The 16054-nt window shown below is 34.9% G+C and overlaps 1 protein-coding gene across 3 annotated transcripts; it reads left to right on the top strand.

The window, feature by feature from the left end:
- The first annotated feature begins 202 nt into the window (after positions 1–202).
- Positions 203–11730, top strand: LOC117114214 (cell division control protein 42 homolog). 3 transcript variants are annotated; one of them, XM_033257809.1, is made up of 6 exons: positions 203–611; positions 3179–3340; positions 4180–4252; positions 4772–4881; positions 5464–5661; positions 10322–11730. In XM_033257809.1, exons 2-6 carry the CDS (start codon positions 3236–3238, stop codon positions 10409–10411), a joined length of 576 nt encoding a protein of 191 aa, XP_033113700.1. In that variant the 5' UTR covers positions 203–611; positions 3179–3235; the 3' UTR covers positions 10412–11730. The 3 variants fall into 3 exon arrangements, with proteins under 3 accessions (XP_033113700.1, XP_033113702.1, XP_033113699.1); XM_033257811.1 differs by having other exon boundaries at positions 203–624; positions 3180–3340; XM_033257808.1 differs by having other exon boundaries at positions 205–621.
- The last annotated feature ends 4324 nt before the right edge of the window (positions 11731–16054 follow it).

Genomic DNA, 16054 nt, shown 5'->3' with positions numbered 1-16054 from the left:
GACCTTCGCCAGTTTTTGGGCGGTTCGTCGTAGTCCCCCTTAACCTTCTCCCCTCCCCACCCCCACCCACGCTACGGGCCTGATGCAATTAAGCAATAAAGTACACAGTATAGGCTTACAGGGTGCATTCAAACCTTATCCGGTGGCGCGGCTGGACGTAAAGAAAGGTACGACGTAAACAAACTGAGAAACCCGTCACTACCAACGCCCAAAGCGGAAGTACATTTTACGAATGGCGGATAAGCTTGCTGATGGGACTAGAGTATTCTGTATTATTATAGGATAGACAATCCAGAAACCAAACAAGTTGATTCTGAGCTACTAAAAGGCATATCGAAAGGAGAGATATAAACAATAGCCGTCATTAATACAGATACATTGAGGGTTATTTAACCATTTATTTCGATATTTTTAGAAGTGATTTTCTCGCTATTTTTAGAAGTTCTTTTGTCTCCTTTTAAGGCCTACGCTAGGCTGGCCTACCTATTTTCTTCCTACTTTTACCTCTGACACAGTGACTGATTGAGTCATCGGCTATCGTTTTCATACGTTGGTTCAACAGTAGGAAGCAGGGCAAAGGAATGAACTGAAATATCCTAAAACATACGCAGGTATTGTTAGGTAGGACCTTACCTTATCTAAACTTTTTGATAACATGACTTTTATTGTATATTTAACAATAACAACACCCGTGTGTGAACCCGTACTGTACTTCGATTGAGTTGTTTTTGTTGGAGGTCTCTTCCTACCCTAGGCCCCTCTCTAGGCCTAACTAGGATAGGCCTAGCTAGACTAACCGGTATTCGACTAACCTACCCTACCCTACCTACCCTAGGGGCCCAGGCCTAGACCCGTTTAGGGAGGCTTAGCCCATCTAGGACTAGACCCGGCCTCTGCCTGGGCCTACGATGCTATTACTAGGCCTAGCCTAGCTGGGCCTGTTTACCAAAAGTACATTTTGTGTGATTCACAAATAAATGGGCCTAGGCTCTGAGTTTTCGCAATCAGTTTTAGCTTACAAAATCGACTGGGCGGACAGATTTTGGCCGCCTAAAGTGGACCTTTTTTGGTCCAGACCAGTTTTTTGGCCTGACAGACCTACCTAGGCTAGCCCAGGCCTCACCTCGGCCTGCTAAAATTAGGCCTAGGGGCTTAGGGTGAGTCGTTATTTTTCGACATACCTGGTTTATCTTATAACAGCGTAATTTTTAGACTTTTTGACAATAGAATTACAGGAATCTAATTTTAAAAGACGCATATATATGTAACTCATAGTCATACCTGGGCAATTCCATGCAAAATGGACAAAGCACCTAAATTTTCATATTCATTCTATATTTACAGTTTTGGTGTCTAATTAAAGCTTGAAACATATACTTTCAAGATGTGAACTCAGATTTTAAAATTTCAAATCAGAAGTATTGTTAAATATTAATTAAAATATGTCAATAAATTATCTTTTTATTTTCATAAAATTATACAAAAAACATACAAAAATAGACTAAGATAAAACTTGAAATTATAATAAAATCTAGTTTAATATGGTCAAATGGGTTACTATGAACATATGTTTTCATTCAAATTTACTTTTGCCTCATTTTTTATTAATTAAAATGAGGAAATATTAAACCTAATAAATATGTCATTTAGTTATGTCAGAGTGCAAGAAGTGGAGAAGAAAAATGATGTCCCATGGTGTAATGCATTTGTTGAATTGGCATGGAATAACCCTAATCATTTTTTAATTAATTTTAATAAATAAATTTTTATTAAACATTCATGTTTAGTTTGATATCCTATTTAAATATTCCCCACAAAAAATATTAGGCCCAGCAATCCGTCGCCGCATTTCGAAAATATGTGCCAATTTCCATGGATATTTTGCAGATTGAAGACATGATAGTAGGAACACAAGTATTTACGATTCTGTGCATCTCCTTTTCTAGAGGATTTCCTGTGCAATTTGAATTAGTTTGTTTTTGTATCCTCTGCAAAAAAAAGTAAAGTAAAATAAAATACATTTGAAGTTAGTATTAGAATTGATTAAGATCTGCAAACGGGTACAAATATATGGTATGGCCATCCCCCACCGATGGCCATAATAACGTCATAAAACACAGTCCTGTCAGCGTGTGCCTGAGAACTTGTGTATCGTGCCATGCCTGAGAAATTTTTACTTGCAGTTGTCGTTTAATTCTTGCAAATTAAAAAAAGAAAGAAAAACATTTTTGCGTGATCAATGCAGTATGCATGTAGGCCTTTTAATGTTGTAGGGCCATAGCAAAACTACTTTACTTTTGTGTTTTTTTTGTTATGATTATTGTGCAATAATATTGGGACAAATAAAATTGTTTTTAGGACAAGCGCATTTTTCAAAGGTACTTGTCCAGGGACAAGTGAAAATATATGAAATTCCCTCATGCCTGTATGTATATGTATATATATGTATATATACACTGGAAAGTAGTGCCCTTTTTATGAAAATTCTTGTTCAAAGACACTTATATGATATCAATGCGACTGCTGTTTGTGAGTTGTGTACTGTATCACAGCTTTGTTGTCGGTGGCTAATTTCTATCATGATTTCATTATCCATTGCACTTTCTGTTCAATTTGTGCAATAAAGTTTAAAGCCAAGAGAATAAAATAGTCAGCTGGCTATGAGTTTACCAAGCATAGCAAAATACCTCGGCCCACAACCCTGGTATGGTTTACGGGGAACGGTTTTTGTGGCTTAGTGTGGTCCAAAATGTGCTTTTAGACCACAATACTTACTTACTGGACAGCATCATGCATTTCTGCACTTACTGGCTGACTTGCGAGAGATTTCCACATCTTTCGATCCTGGGCTCCAAGCTCTGGCTTTCTCCACAGTCCATGTGATTTTAGGTCTTCCTGGACCACAATACAGTATAAGGGATTGGCGAAAAAATTGGGGAAAATAAATTAAAATGCATGAAAAAAGACAAAATAATGCATGAAAAGACACAAAAATACATTAATTTTAAAAATATTGCACCCTAAAAAAACAATCTCCTCCAGCAAGTCACGATGCGAATTTACAGCACTTACTTAAGTTCAGTCATTGAATCATGATTATTTATAGAATTTGACAAATTTTGAAGGAAGTTGGGCAGTGTCTAGTAAATGACTAATTTAAAACACTTTTTTTTTTCAGGAAAAAAAAAAAACAAGTTTGATTTTAAAACAACAGAATTAAACAATTTATGCCAATATGCAGACAATAAAATGTGTAGTTGTCGGGGATGGAGCTGTAGGAAAAACGTGTCTGCTTATCTCATATACGACTAACAAATTTCCTTCGGAGTATGTACCTACAGTAAGTAAATATTTTGCAAGCATAATTTCATGATATAAAATGTAAAATAATAATAGAATGGTAGAGGAAATGTAAAAAAATGTAGCCAAGGCTGTAATGTTTACTAGTGAATCAAATGCTTAAGTCATTGCAGCTCAAGTTTTGTTTTGAAGTTTAAATTTTACGATTAAAACTCATTAATAATGAGTTTGCATTCATTACTACAGCAATAAGATTTCATATTGGAAGATTTCATGTCTGCGGACATAATACAAATTTTAAAAAAAATTCTAAAATGTCTAATTTTCATGGTTGTGCTTCCAGGCAAAATTAAATTATATTTGTATATGAAATCTGCATTGTTGGTTGGTGGCAGGTACACAAAACCAGGTATAGATAATATTAGTCTTGCATTATCACTTTAACCTTACCTGCAACTATTGAATTAATCAACATATAGCACTACAGTATTTCATAAATACGTGTTGAAAAATATTTGATATAAAATGTGTTGTTCATGTACTGTATACTGTAGTTACTGTTTTTAGTTGTTTTCAGAGATCCTGCTTGATAACTTTATAAGACATACAATTTAATTACATTTGCATATTTATCACTAAATGTAACTACAGTAGAACCTTTAGAACCACAACATCGGCGTAGTTTACTGTATTAAAAGTAAAATATGCAGAAACAAGCTCATAATTAAAGAAATTAAAATACAAATACTGGTGGTGTCATCGTCCATATGAGGCGTATGTAAAATCAAGGGGATGTAAAAATTAGGGTACATAACATGTTCTGCTGTATTTTTGCTATTTTTACCTATTTAAAATGTGATTAGTTTTATTTTACTGTAGGTTTTTGACAATTATGCTGTTACTGTGATGATTGGTGGCGAGCCATATACTCTAGGACTTTTTGATACAGCAGGTAAGTTTATATGAATGCCTTACGGTGTACCATGAATAGTCCCCTCGCTTATCCAACTGTGAAAGGGATTGCCACCTATGAATAGGACAGTGATTAAACTCTGTCATCAAACTACTGGCAATTCTTGGCCCATGTGAATAAAATATGACAAAAATGTTGAATTGAGGAGTTCGCAATTATTTAGAAAGTGATAGAGCTACTCAATAGCTTTAAAATGACACCAAAATCAGCTCGGGAGGCGCTATACTTACCATTGACTTTGCAAGTTATCGCTAATTAGCTCGAATTCGTTAGCACGTATCTTATTAATTAAGTGAAATTGTTCATTTCTGATCGTTTTTCTTGGGTCCCAATCCCAACCACATACTAAAGTTTGGGGAAAAAAATCTAGGAGATTGATGTTTTTTTTTTTTTTTGGTTGACTTGACATGGAATTATGCCAATAGTAGTCTGTAGAAAATAATTAAATGCTTATAAACACATACAGTCTCTGCCAAGATTTTTTTCTTATCCAAACAGGTCAGGAAGATTATGATAGGTTGAGGCCTCTGAGTTATCCACAAACAGATGTATTTTTGGTTTGTTTCTCTGTCGTTTCACCATCATCATTTGAGAATGTCAAAGAAAAGGTAAGAAGATAGTGTTGAAATGTTTTCCCCATAAATATTCATGCTATACTGTATACAAACCCCCATGAACAAGTTTGGTTGACAGGTAACGTGTTCACTGGCAGAATCAAAGGACCAGACTGCCCAGCCCCTCCCTCTAAACTTTTGGAAATTAGATAAAAATGGAGAAAAAAAGTGAAAATTATATTGAAATTAAGTTTGAGTTTGCCATTACCAGCCTATATAGGTGCTGTAGGCATAAACTCAGCTCCAACCATGGTGAGCTGATGTTGTAGAAGTATGAAGCCTGTAACATTATTTATTTTATAGACCCTTGATCTGTAAAAGTTTATTTCTGGACTCCCTCTTTTTTGAATTTCTGGATTCCGCCACTGTAAAGTGTAATATATGCAAACAAGTTTATTGCAGCAAAGTCAGATTTTACATGAGTCCCATCTGAGAAATTTCTTTCCCAGCCATCCATGAGTGTATGCTATGAAGTTTTGGATTTCAACCACATGCCGAAATCAACATCGTTGCATTTATTGTACCCACACCATGGTAGTTTCTATAGTAATTTGATTTGAATCTCAAAATTTTTAGTGGCAGCCAGAAATTACACATCATTGTCCAAAAACACCGTTCCTGCTAGTTGGTACACAGATTGATTTACGAGATGATCCAGCAACAATTGAAAAGCTACTCAAGAATAAGCAGAAGGCAAATTCTCCAGAACAAGGGGAAAAATTAGCTAAAGAACTGAAGGCGGTCAAATATGTTGAATGTTCTGCTTTAACACAGGTATGTAATTGCAATCATTATCCTGCAGTAAAAAAAAAAACGAAAAAAACCTCAATTATAAATGGGTCATTCCATGCCAAATCACATAGAGGTCCTAGGTGACCCTCTTAAATTTTGCTCAAAATCTACCAAAACATTCCTTTTTATAAATAATGAAAACACCAAAATATTCAGACCCAATGTCCAAGTCATTTTAAATGACAGTGATTTTGCCACACTGTCACTTCCAAAAAGATAAAGCGAAAGTGACTGATAATTTAAAAAAAATTATTTCAAAATACAGTCGAGTTCGCCTAAGTCGAATCTAATGGGACTGGCATAAAAAGTTCGAGTTATACAGATTTCGACTTGCACATTTTCGAAAAAAAAAAAATTAACATAGAACAATACTATGTGTACTCAATGCCCACAAAATCAAATTTCACGCAAAACCGAACATTTTCTTAAGTCCCAAACTCATTCCTATTCTTCTTTTAATAAAATACTTTCCGAAAACATGAACTCCCTATTCCAAATTTCAGACGATTTGTCCAATTCAGGACGGTAACACTCACTCGAAAAACCAGACGATAGTTTAATAGACATTGTTTAACAACAAGCATACCAGACGCTGTGAAAACGAGACGCTTAGCTATACTCCCATTGCCATGGAGATTATCTGTTGATTAACGCGACACACCAGTAGACGTTTTCTTGGCTAATTATGAAGTGAAATTTACGCATTCCAATGTTTTAATAAGTGTATATTCTTGCTTTTAATCCTTAAAAACCATTTGGAATCAACCTGCAATAAAGACGGAACTCAACAAAGCAAGTTTCTACTGGTTACCTTTTTCAGTAGACGTCTAATTCAGTAGACGTCTATAGAGGAGGAGAGCAGACAGTAATTATACTAGTTAACTTTCCAATTCGGAGAATTTTGACCTGATATTATTGTTGTAGTAGGAATTTTCTTCTTTTAAATAATAATACTGATGACAAATTATGTACAAATTATTACGATTTCTATATAAATATCACGTTGTTTATTGTTAATAATTTGAAGCAGAACCTGCAAAGCGATCCAATACTAATGGAACTATAGAAATCACTACATTGCCGGATTAAGGCTAGTCATGCTAGACCACATTTTCTTCGTTTTTTACTCACTGTTGCTCACAGCTTTTCAACATTTGCCACGGGGTTAACCTTTAACACACTTTACTGTGTTCTGATTGGCGCGCACTCTGACGTAAGACGCTGGATTTTCGGGGTTGACAAGATGATCTGGCATTGCTAGGTTTTATTATCCATTGGGTTTTCCATGTGACATTAGGTAATTTAACAAACAACAGACGTTAACTCTCCTTTATATTTATTATTTATCTTACTAAATCAAGACTACAAAATATTATTTAATGAACAATCTTTTCACATGTGTATTGTCATTGAAGACATCATTTTTTGACATTTAAAAGAGGTAAAATAATTGTAAATAAAAAATAGGCTAGGCCTAGGCTAGGCTAATTAATTAAAAATAATAATACAACAGTAAACAAGTTCCTGTCGTGGACAGCGAATGGAAGAGGAGACTCCCATGAAGTCAAGTGTATGTTTTTCTTTTTGTAAAACAGATCCATACTTTAAATTAACGGTCTAAATTCGTGCTTGTCATTCACAAATTATCAAGCAATACATTGTTTATTGCAGTAAGCTACAGCAGTCTTTCTGCACTACAAATAAACAACATGCTTTTGCTTCATAGGTTCGCTTCGCGTAGCCTTGATTAGATTGTTTATATCAGGCTACGACGTATCAACGAAGCCTGCGCGCAGGTAAGATTGCAATAGTTTGTGGCGGTACTGTATGGGTGGTGCGAGCACTGTAAATGAATCAGTCTATACTCTGTTTGGAAAAGATTTAAACAAAGTGAATGAAGAAAAAGATTTAGAAATTGTTTGTGATTCATACTATACCTGACTTTCAGTATACATTTTGCTCTTGCTGCTAAGAAGGCCGTTATGAAACGTATGATGAGCCAGTCGTTTATATTTTTAATGGAAAGTCTTATATATAAAGTTTTACAAGTAATTTATTAGCCAACTTTGGAGCATTTTAACATTGTTGCTGCCCCTATGAAAAATGAAAGATAAAGATGTGCTGAAAAGAATACAAGCAAGACCAACAATGATGGTTCAAGTTACTGACGACCTCCATTCCTACGTGGATAGATTAAAAGCTTTAAATCTTCTGACTACATCATAAGGCATCAGGTCTTTAATTCTGGTCTTTAATTTCAAATGCCATAGATAATAGTCTTTCAAATGGATTCAAATTCTATTACTCATGTAATAGATGTTTCAAATCTGTCCTGGAGAACCACTGGTCCAACCACCTGCTTGCATACACACCATACAGTAAGTTTGATTTGACAACTTGAGGAGCCTATGCTAGAGCTTCAAATCAAGGAAGAAATTCCTAGATTCTAGTAAGTTCAGTATGTAAACTGTAAAACAAACAACATACAGTCGACTCTGCCTAAGTCGAATCTAATAGGACTGGTATAAAAAGATCGAGTTATACAGATTTCGACTTTCGATGCAAATTTTCGAAAAAAAAAAAATATTAACATAGAACAATACTCAATGCCCACAAAATCGAATTTCACGCAAAACCGAACATTTTTTAAGTCCCAAAATCATTCCTATTCTTTAATAATAAAATACTTTCCTGAAAACATGAACTCCCTATTCCAAACCTCGGACGATTTGTCCAATTCAGGACGGTAACACTCACTGAAAATACCAGACGATGGTTAACGACAAGCATACCACACGCTGTGAAAACGAGACACTTAGCTGTACTCGCATTGCCATGGAGATTATCTGTTGATTAACATGACACGCCAGTAGACGTTTTGTTGGTTAATTATGAAGTGAAATTTAGGTACGCATTCCAATGTTTTAACACCTTGGCTGCCAGCGACGAGTATACACACCCACAGGGTGTTGCTGAGGGTGCCAGGAACGAGTATACTCGTCAAAATTGGGGGAACATTCTAGCTTTTATAACTTCTTTATTATACAATGTAGGACCACAGACTCCACGGCTGGTAGTTTGGGGAAGATACACCTAGACGATAACGTACAAATGACATGTATGTTTGCTGTTTTATGTTGCCGGTAGTACACACGAGCGGTACAAGTGGGGGCGCCCTTTGAACATATACCAACCCATGCAAAAAGAGGAGATAACTCGCACTTGGCATAGTCAGTAAAAAGTTCTACCACAGTGCCACACATTATTTTGATGATATATGACTAGATAAAATTTCAAAAAAGTATGTTTGTACATGTAAACTTGTTTTGGCACATGGGAAAGAACCGTAAAAAAGGGTCTGGCAGTCAACGTGTTAATTAGTGTATATTCTTGCTTTTAATCCTTAAAAACCATTTGGAATCAACCTGAAATGACGGAACTCGACAAAGCAAGTTCCTACTGGTTACTCTTTTCATCAGTCGACATACGATTCAAATTCGTTAGATTCGTCAGTGTAAAATGCAAATGCACCTCAAGATGCTATTCAAAACATGTTGCTAATTTTATTACGGAGGAAATTTGTAGAGAATAAAATCTAATTTGTTAGGTTTATTTAGATTTGACTCTAAAATAATACCATGATGGTTTCGTATTATGTTTTTTGCTTTGTTTTATACATTTGTTTAACAAAACATTCCTAATTACCGCGCACTATGAAACTTTGGGCGATCTGATGCCATCACAGCCGAAGCACATGTCTAGTGCAAGACACCCCACGAAAATGGACCAATTGGTGGGCAGGCAGAGTTTTTGGGGGTGCGACCTATTCTGTTTACAACTAGACTGCCGACCAGCAAGTGGCATTGCCCAACGAAGAATATGTGCTTGGAAAAACATAATCAGACCTAAAGTAATGCATGCAAAAACAATATAAAAATCGCATCAATTTTATTGGTAATAATTAAATTTGCTGAGCAGTACAGCAAAACAACAAGTACTGTACGTATTATTAAATAATGTGTTGAATATGCATGGGCTAGGCTAGCAAGGCCTAGTCAAAAGAATCCAGGGCTTTGATAAATTAATTAAATAGCTAGGCCCAGACTACAACAATCTTGTTCAAAATGGGTTCAATACAAGTTCTATAAACTGAACTGGACGACAAACTGAACATTGGAGCCAGTCCGGAGGGGTGTCTGTATTGTGAGAGTAGACTGCAACTTACGACATATGATCATGTGAGCCAAGTTCCACATTGCGCTGTCTGAGATGTTAGTTTTGACTTGGCTAACTTGTTGCCGTACAACAAGGATTGAACTTTGTATTTTCCCACGGCTGTGTATTTTCCCACGTGCGCTACAAAATTTGGAACTTCGACTTGTGTGGTTGAAATTACTTTAAAATCGGCCTATCCGGACCAGAAAATTCTGTCAATATAGCCGAAATTTGACTTATAAAAATTCGAACTAAACAAACAATTTACACAGTAATACATAGGAAAGAATTGGGACTTTTTCAAAAATTCAACTGATGCGAATTTTCGACTTAAACAGAGTCGACTTCAGCGGACTCTACTGTACTATACTTTCACTATTAATATTTATTATAACTTGTTTAATACTCTGATATATTGGTTTTTCAGAAAGGATTGAAGAATGTATTTGATGAAGCTATATTGGCTGCCTTAGAACCTCCAGAACCTCCCAAAAAGAAGAAGTGTAGATTGTTGTAAGGTTGTGTTGGTCCAAATTAGCAACAATACTGCTCTTAATCAAGCTTTTGATTGAAGAGTGTCCTATATACATGAGAAACCCCCATGCGGCTTTTATAAACACAATTTTTATTGAGTTTACCAAGAGTGATAACATGCTTTTGTTACTTTCTATCTGTATATTTTTATTGGTTTAGAATATATCCCACCTTATGAATCACATCAAAAATTGTACCAAAAAGTTAAAAGGCAAACTCATGTGTTGGACTATAGCACTGACTATAAACTAACCTGAATATATTTTATTTAGTCATTTGCAAACATGAAGCATATTCATTGAAATCATTTTTAGTTGTGTCTTGTACATAACCAAGACATTAAACCTTATTTGTTATTAATGTAATCAAACTGTCTTTCATGTGAACTGTCTAGTATGAACCATAATTGCAGAATCCTAGAAACAGTCATTCCATCACATGTTTTCTCTTTTGCTATGTGCAATTGAGAATTCTACTTAATTCTGTTAAAAATATTCATATATTGTACATTATTATTTACTGAATTAATCTTTATTGTAAGTTTAAAATTGTATTGAAGTGGTTTAAATAACATATATATGGGTTAGCCTCTCATCCCCCAGAAAACATTTGGTGTTTTAATGTCAGAAAGTGATTCAAGAGTTATTATTCAGTTGTCATGGAAGCAACGTGAAGCATGTTTTTCCTCTTCCATCGGTGTATATTGAAGACCAGTAAAATACTATTGTGTTATTCACTTTTTATTGTGAAAACTTGTCAACTTTAGTTTTTGTAAGTTTATATATATAATAATTGAATATAATTATTTAAATATTCAAATGCCAAATTATTTGTTCAGATTTTCTTATGTTAAATGTGTGATCACAGTAGATAATTCTTGCAGGGTTTTTCATTAATGCTCACCATTGGAGCCATTTGAAATTAAAGGTACATTTATATGGATTCAAATGTAGTTACTCCTATAGATCAGTAGTTGTCTTTGGCTTTTTAAAAAAAGATTTCATGGTGTTTTTTTTTTTTTGGTTTTTTGTTTTATTTTGTTTTGTTTATTTTTTTAAGAAGCAATTTAGTTGTAGAGATTGTACTTGACCAATTTGCTTTCTCCCCTCTCACTCATTTTCCTAAGATAGTAAGTTGCTAATGCATTACCTGGTCTGTTATGTTATATACACATAGGATATTAATATTTAACCTTTTCAGATTATGAATCAATAAACATGATATATTATGATAGTTACAATTAGACCTAGATCTAATAATCTACTGTAGTCTTCAATAAATTTGCTTCATTACGAGACTGCATTTCTGATCACTGTTTTTTTTTTTAATTGTAAACTGAGATTGTTAACCATTTTAAACCAAAATACATATTGAATGTGTACAACATAATTTGTTAATTGTTTCATAGCTGCATATAGACAGCATAAATATCTAAATAATATAATGCTGTATTATTTGTTGTCAAATTTCTTGTACACATTAAAAACACGTTATATTGTCATTGCGGACTTATAAAATCCGCATACGCTATAAAACTAAAAGAAAATGCATACTTTTGGAGTCCGTACTGAGCCCAAAAAATCCGCAATGAAAATATAACGTGTTTAAAATGGATTTACTGCTTTCCTCTATAAATCTAGACTTGATGTGAAAACCTGTAACAAGAAAATTTGCATCATTTTATTCACTAAAAAAAAAAAATGAGTATTTATAAAAGCATTATTTCAGAAAGATAAAAGTGTATAAAACATAACTCTGCTTTCTAAATTTTCATGTCCTCAGTGGCATAACATCAAAGTGTTCTTGGCGCAAAGCCCCAGGCCCCCATTCCGAAGGGGTCCCGGAGGGCCTTCTCACTAGTATACAACACTAATATACAGCATTCTTCTAACAGAACCTTGACACTATAGTAGAAGACCCTCACAACTAGCAAATTACAACAATGCAATACCACAATTTAAACTCACGAATGACCTAAAGTGGACTCGTATGACAACAGTTCTTTTTTACAATATTAAGTTACAAATCAAAATGTTCCTCATGTGGGCTCCTCTACAAACTGACATTTTAAAGAGGTGGGGGGTGCGGGGATGAAATGATTAATTCTTAATTTTAAATAGAGGAGATGGGCGAACACAATGTGACGGCACTGGATTTTGGAGCGCGGTATTCGAAAACGAGGCTCGTGAACTGGGTCCCAAAAAAAAAAAAAAAAACTGGCGCTACAGGATTTTGAGCTAGTGTTAAAAGATAGGGAATTTCCTAAAATGTACGGAATTTCCTAAAATGTACCGACTTTCAAAGGCTTGCATTCGGTAACCACGGGTTAAAAATCGTGTCAAACTTATTATTCCATTGTAAATTTGGCCGTTCTTTTCATTTATATGGGTTTTCACTTATGAAAATGTCTCAATTACGAGTAAAATAACAGTTTGCCCCAGTTTTTATTTCGGAAATTTGCGCTAGACAGGAGTCAACTGATTCACTCAACCGTAATGAGCTGGTAACACACAGAGTCAACTGATGAGAACATTGAGAATGGTCGTCGCGAGCGGAAAATTGAAAAATTAGGACTGGCGCAAATATTCAATAATAATAATATAATAAGTCGAAGGCATTATTGAACAATGAATCTTTCAAAAAGATATGTTTGCTGTTTTGGATAAGGAAGTCTTGGAAGTGGTGATCTTAGAAGTGGCGTTAAATAGGTTTGTTACAACTTGTCTTACCTGTGTATGCATAGCCTAGCATTTAGTGCAGTACTGTATGTATGTAATAAGGAATACTACTCACTGCCTGGCGCGACCTAGGCCTAGTCATACAAACTATAATAATAATAATTCAAACATTAGACAAACAAACAACACTATTTTAAATAAAGTACATTAATTTACATTTTAATTATTATATCCATGCAACTATCAAGGACTACTACTACAGTATTACTAAAATGCCAGTTTATTCGTCGTGGAATGTGCAAAACTAGCTCAAATTTGGCTTGGAAAATATGCACAGAACTTAACTTCTGCATGATACATTGGCAATGGTTACATATTCAGATTAGTTCAAAGACTAATTTTTGGCAAATACGGCTCGGAAATACAACCACCTGCTAGACCCACTAGCACTAGTACGTCAAAATATGTCCAGCCATTTTGATGGTCAAGATACAGGGGCATTATTATTACTGACTGTACATTAGAAAAGATTGAGAAACAAGATAGTGTATTATATTGTAATTGTCTTCATCTTTTTAAAACTAATTTTTATTTATATGTTACAAAAAAGTATTATATTAATGAAATAATTAATTCTCATTCAAAATAATTGTTTAGGTCGTGGCTATGTTACACCACTTTGCAATGCATTTGAATATGGGCTTTTCACAGTGATGGTTAATTAAAATATATATATTTTCAACAAAAATTATCATTGGTGATTAGTGCCAATTAATTCCTTATAAAGATATTTTAATATCAATATACTAATTATTTTTTAATGGTGTAAGAATAGTCACTCTAATTTTTTTGACTGTTCAAACTTTTTATTGTACTTCTCTTCTTACAGGAAATGACGACATGTTGGATATCAGTGGCTTTTATTTGGTAGGTGTTTAACAGGCTAAAGAAATCTGACAGATGGACCATCCCATCTTGCACTGTGTGGGCGATTAGGGACAAGTTCTCAGAAGCTGTGAAGACTGCCCTGGGTTTTTTGATGCTATAGATGATGATGAAATAAACTTAAGAATTATTTATATATATAACAACTATAACATAGTTGCTTCAAAAGGATTACTATTGAATGGGATTACATTGCTTTAAAAGAAGAAAGTACAGTAATACTGGTACTGGTACAATATTTATTTATTCATTATAGATTTGGCATGCAATATAAACCAGATACGTAAAAAACAAAAACTAAATGTGTGGCATTTCAGTATATCTTCAGAAAAAAAATCACTAGATAAATCATTTTAATTCAATTCTTTTGAAATATTTTGGCCTCAATCACTTCCTGCAGAGCTCTGAGCATCGCCACCTTCTGCTAACCATGGATTGGACATGTCCATTTCATCATGTCCACAGAGATGGAACTGTTTGCATCAAATCCATTCGAGCCTGTCATTTGCTCCTATTGAGGAATAAATATACAGTACATGTAGTTACAATAATGCAAAACCAGGTTTGTTAAAAATCAAAAATGTTATCAAACATTGGCATTTGCTGCTTTATCAATCACATAATATACTGAGATACTGTATGTACTCATCTGAAAAGACATTCATCAATTGACAGTATTTTCAGTTAAACAAAACGTGTTGTTTAAATTACTTGATTGAAGCCTTCCTGTGTGCTAGTGTGTAATGTACAGTATTATTGCTCTTTCTTAATATAACTGAAACACCATACTGATATTTTTTTCATGTACTCTGGTTGAACAGTGATGAGATATTCACTTAATTTTCTTTTGCTCACCTTAAATTGTGTGTAGCTTCCATTACAAGTTTCAGCAAACAACCAGAGTGTTTCTTGCCAATGTCTTGCTGGGTGCTTGTATGCTTTGTACCACCTTCTTTCGTAGGTTGCCAATGTTGGGTGGTTGAACTCACAGCAAATGTTGTGGTATCTTTGTCTCATCATGACGACTGACAAATACCTATGTGACCAGTGTCATGTTTCGGCCTATCACATATCTTGTCCTACAAAAAAAAAATATACGTTATATTTTATTTGAATTCACATTTCAACAACAGCTGAAAGTTAGGTTTGGAGTAACATATGCATCATGTTATTATTTAATGGGGCATTATTGTTGTGTAGCCTAAGCTTCTAGACCTACAGTATATCAATAATAATCAGGCCCGTAGCCATGGGTGGGGGGGGGGTTATGGTTCGGGCGAATCCCCCTTTTCTAGCGAACCCCCTCGAATTTTTGAAAGAGTCCCACTCGGACGGAATGTTTTTAACTTACCTAGCATTAAATCAAAATTTAGCACCTAATTCATTATTTGGTCACCCGTTTTTAGCCCACTTATTTGTTTTTCTATCTCCTCCTTCGTTTGTGACGCGATTAGGCCGATCTTGCAATAATATGGAAGATAAGGCGTGGGGAATTCAATTGTCGGGAAATATGTGAAAAATATGTTTTGTTTTTTTTTAAATCATATTTCTTAACACTACGGTGGGTTTCCTATGAAAGCGTGTTCGTCATTGATCAGATCGCAAATCGCCTGATTCCACATTGTGTTTATCAACTAATCACGGCCTGGAATGGTAAGCTTTGCGGCTAATAAATGCGTCTGCACGAGTCTAGTTGGCAGCGAAGAATGAGCCGTTTTGTGGTGCTTGCAAGGGTGGGTGGTCTCTCCCCTGAGAGATAAACAATGTACACTACTGTAATGCAGGCTGGCCTAGAGCTAGAGGAAGACGAACTAGGCTAGGTTGGCTGGGTAGTACGTGTGTGTAATAGATCAGATAACAGGAAATGTAGGCTACAAGTTGCTTTTATGTGTATTAAACCACATAATATTCAAATTAGTTAGTAGCGATGAGTGTATGTGTGCAGCACATTTCGTGTCAATGTACTGTAATGCAGGCTGGCCTGACGAAGACGAATAGGCTGG

The sequence above is a fragment of the Anneissia japonica genome, unplaced genomic scaffold (assembly GCF_011630105.1).
Source record: "Anneissia japonica isolate Jap-2015-1 unplaced genomic scaffold, ASM1163010v1 scaffold1525_len913038_cov183, whole genome shotgun sequence".
NCBI classification, from domain to species: domain Eukaryota; kingdom Metazoa; phylum Echinodermata; class Crinoidea; order Comatulida; family Comatulidae; genus Anneissia; species Anneissia japonica.
Note: the sequence above shows the minus strand (reverse complement) of the source record. Positions and strands in the feature narration are given on the sequence as shown.

Bases quoted from the DNA above. Each gene is read 5' to 3' on its own strand.
- LOC117114214 (XM_033257809.1), top strand. From the start codon at position 3,236: ATGCAGACAATAAAATGTGTAGTTGTCGGGGATGGAGCTGTAGGAAAA. The intron at 4,253-4,771 runs GTAAGTTTATAT...TTATCCAAACAG, and splicing joins AGGACTTTTTGATACAGCAG to GTCAGGAAGATTATGATAGG. The intron at 5,662-10,321 runs GTATGTAATTGC...TTGGTTTTTCAG, and splicing joins AATGTTCTGCTTTAACACAG to AAAGGATTGAAGAATGTATT.